Source organism: Phaseolus vulgaris, chromosome 9, assembly GCF_051622355.1.
Source record: "Phaseolus vulgaris cultivar YP4 chromosome 9, ASM5162235v1, whole genome shotgun sequence".
NCBI classification, from domain to species: domain Eukaryota; kingdom Viridiplantae; phylum Streptophyta; class Magnoliopsida; order Fabales; family Fabaceae; genus Phaseolus; species Phaseolus vulgaris.
The window spans coordinates 39,800,415-39,803,288 of record NC_143506.1 but is presented as its reverse complement, the minus strand read 5'-3'; the positions used below and the strand labels follow the sequence as shown (position 1 = coordinate 39,803,288).

Here is a 2,874-nt window from a genome sequence, read left to right as displayed (position 1 = left end):
ACATTTTTCTAAGATTTTATATAATAAGTATACTCATTTTAATAAAACTAACGTTTTTTCTTTATCAATAAAATTAAAAGAGATACTTCATATATATCACAACCTCTTTATAAATAAAGAGAATATCTATATCTATATCACACTACTTCTCATCCTGAAACTACCAATCACATACCATAAACAATCTACAGAACCATATCCTAGATGACTCAAATCAAGGGCTTCTTTAGAGCTAAAACACCAACAACAACAATTTCTGCCATTCCTCTAGCGCTGCAAAAAGTCTTGCATCAACATAAGTACATATTCTTCCTTCATCATAATACTAATTGTTGGAATCCTAAGTCTTCGATTTTACCAACCAAAGCATCAATATGGCAGCATCCCTGATTTGGCCTTGGAAAGCAGCTGCCATAAGAAACACATGTAACAGCAGCGCAACACCAAATAATATATAATATATTTATATGTAAATAAAAGGATCTCGATATTTGGATAACTTCAAATGAATTGTTTCACCATACAATCGTCCACGTGAAAAAAATATATATATTTGGGGTTCAGAAATTTTGTGTGTTTAGGTTAGATTGTAAAATTATGTTAAAAGAATTGTGACTTAATTAATACATTATTTACAATTTTTTCTAAAAATATAAAATGGTATTCGTGTTAGTTGGGTGAAGGTAGGGAGAAAGTGAATTAAATCAGATTGTAAAATGATGGTTTGACAACTCCAAAAATTGTATATATCATTTGATGTAATGAATTTAGAAATAAATATATATAATAAAAGGTAAATTTGTAATTAAATTATATGAAAAAATATTAAAATAATAATATTTGAAATTGTAATATAATTGTAATATAACTACAAAATTTGTCCAACTTAAAGAGTAATAGTATGTAGTGACCGCAGAAATATATGAAGACTCCCATTACACTTCATTACACTTCACTTCCCACAGATTCTGGAAAAAAAATTTCTGAAAATGTTAAGTGACTATTCCGGTCGGTTGATTAGGATGGGCATGAGGTTAGGGAGAAAGTGAATTAAATAGTTTTTAGAATCCATAAATATACAACAGTACAAAATTCACTTAATTTAAAGTATTATTACCCTAATAACAAAATTGTAAATCTTTGAGAATATTTTTGAGAGCCCATAACGTAAATAATATATTATTATTTTTACCAAGTGGCGGTTGTATGATGGAACAACTCCATTTGCGCTTCTTCAACCATTATTTTTGTATATAATTATGTAGCCATGAAAATAGTGAGACTGATTCCAAGGGCTCATGGCTCTGCTATAACCTTCTTTGTCCAAATTTAGTTACTGGTATAGACAATGGGAACTGGTTACAGTAGTCACACTAACCTTGGAAGCGAATGTAGTTCTTATGATGCGGGTGAGTCAGGTAGCATAGTACGTTTGGGAGACTCATTTGAAGTTTTAATGAGCCATAACAAAAATGACCACACAGAAGTTTGGGGTGTGCAATACAATACAAGTGATCAGAAAAAGAACAACTGTCGTTTTAGTCTGGCGGCAAGCCATGACAAAAATGGTGTTGAGAGCATAGAACTCGGATTACGCGACCATGCTGACAACAAAACCGATTTCACCTTGAATATCACAAGGATTGGTCGTGTTGGTCTCCAAGGAGGGATAAGTGGCATCATTTCTTGTAATGGCACAATGTCGTTCACAAGGGCAAAACAAGATCACACAATAGAGACAACCATTGTTCCTTCTGGTTGTTCCTTCAGAGAGGGTCTTTTTGTTCTTGAAATGAAGAAAAAGGTTAACAGTGAGCATGCTTATATGGTGAATATGGCACACTATTATGTCACCAAAGATGTTGGTCTTTCTGTTGAGGCCAAAATTTATCGCAGTAAAAAGTGTTTTAGAGTTGAAGTGGAGGGTCCTTTCATCCACCCCAGTGATGAGTTGCGTTGGCTCCTTGTGAAAACACGTAGAACTGGTATTTGGTCACGTAGTGCATGTTCTCATTGTTACGTAGCAAAGGCTAAAAGTGGAGAATCGAATTCATCTTTGAAAGCAAAGCCAAGTGGTTTCTCCAGCAGTATCAAGCAACAATACAACAGAGGCCTTATCAATTCAAGTGGATACACTACAGGTTCTCTAAATAATTCTGTATTCTTCATAGACTGTAATTTTTAAACTGCTGTTTTTGGGAAATATATGAGGTGTGCAAATATTTTACTTAATGTATTTAAAGATCAAGTATTGAAATAAGAGAGCTTGGTACTGGAAGTTATGTACAAGCAAATTGATTGTTGGAGTTGGCACAAATCTCTGCAACAGGGATTATGATGTTGTATCTGTAGAAAGTAATTTTCCTACTATCCTACAATTAATAACAAGTATGTTTTAGTGTACAACTTTTGTAGATGAAAACAAGGATGATTATTGATTGAATTTTTAAAAGTTTAGGGTAAATTACTTTAAGATAAACATTCTGTTTGGTTTTGAGTTACACATTCTTCTACTTTAACTGGTTTTTTATTTATTGATTTGTATGAGATTGATTAAATAATGTAATTTTGTCGAATAATACTAACTAATGTGTTATGAAGATTAACAAGATATATAAGGATTGAATCATTCTGATTCATATTTAATTTATTGTTTATTATTGAATAAAAACCTTTAAGATAAACATGATTTTCATTTTTTTTTACCATGATTTTCATTAAGAAGTGTGTATATCGGGATATGGGTAATACGTTTTTAAAACTTAAAAGTGCAACAATATGAATATGTTGCTAATTTATGTTAGAAAATTATTGATATAGATTTGTGGGGTCAAGCAAAAGCATTGGATTTGCTTTCTTGCATCTATATATTGG

At 31.6% G+C, this 2,874-nt stretch overlaps 1 protein-coding gene across 1 annotated transcript; it reads left to right on the top strand.

Annotated features, from left to right (window-relative positions):
• Window positions 1–1,253: 1,253 nt before the first annotated feature.
• On the top strand, window positions 1,254–2,402 carry LOC137820205 (uncharacterized). The gene has a single exon (XM_068624139.2). The coding sequence runs from the start codon at window positions 1,349–1,351 to the stop codon at window positions 2,183–2,185; it is 837 nt and encodes a 278-aa protein (XP_068480240.1). The 5' UTR covers window positions 1,254–1,348; the 3' UTR covers window positions 2,186–2,402.
• The last annotated feature ends 472 nt before the right edge of the window (window positions 2,403–2,874 follow it).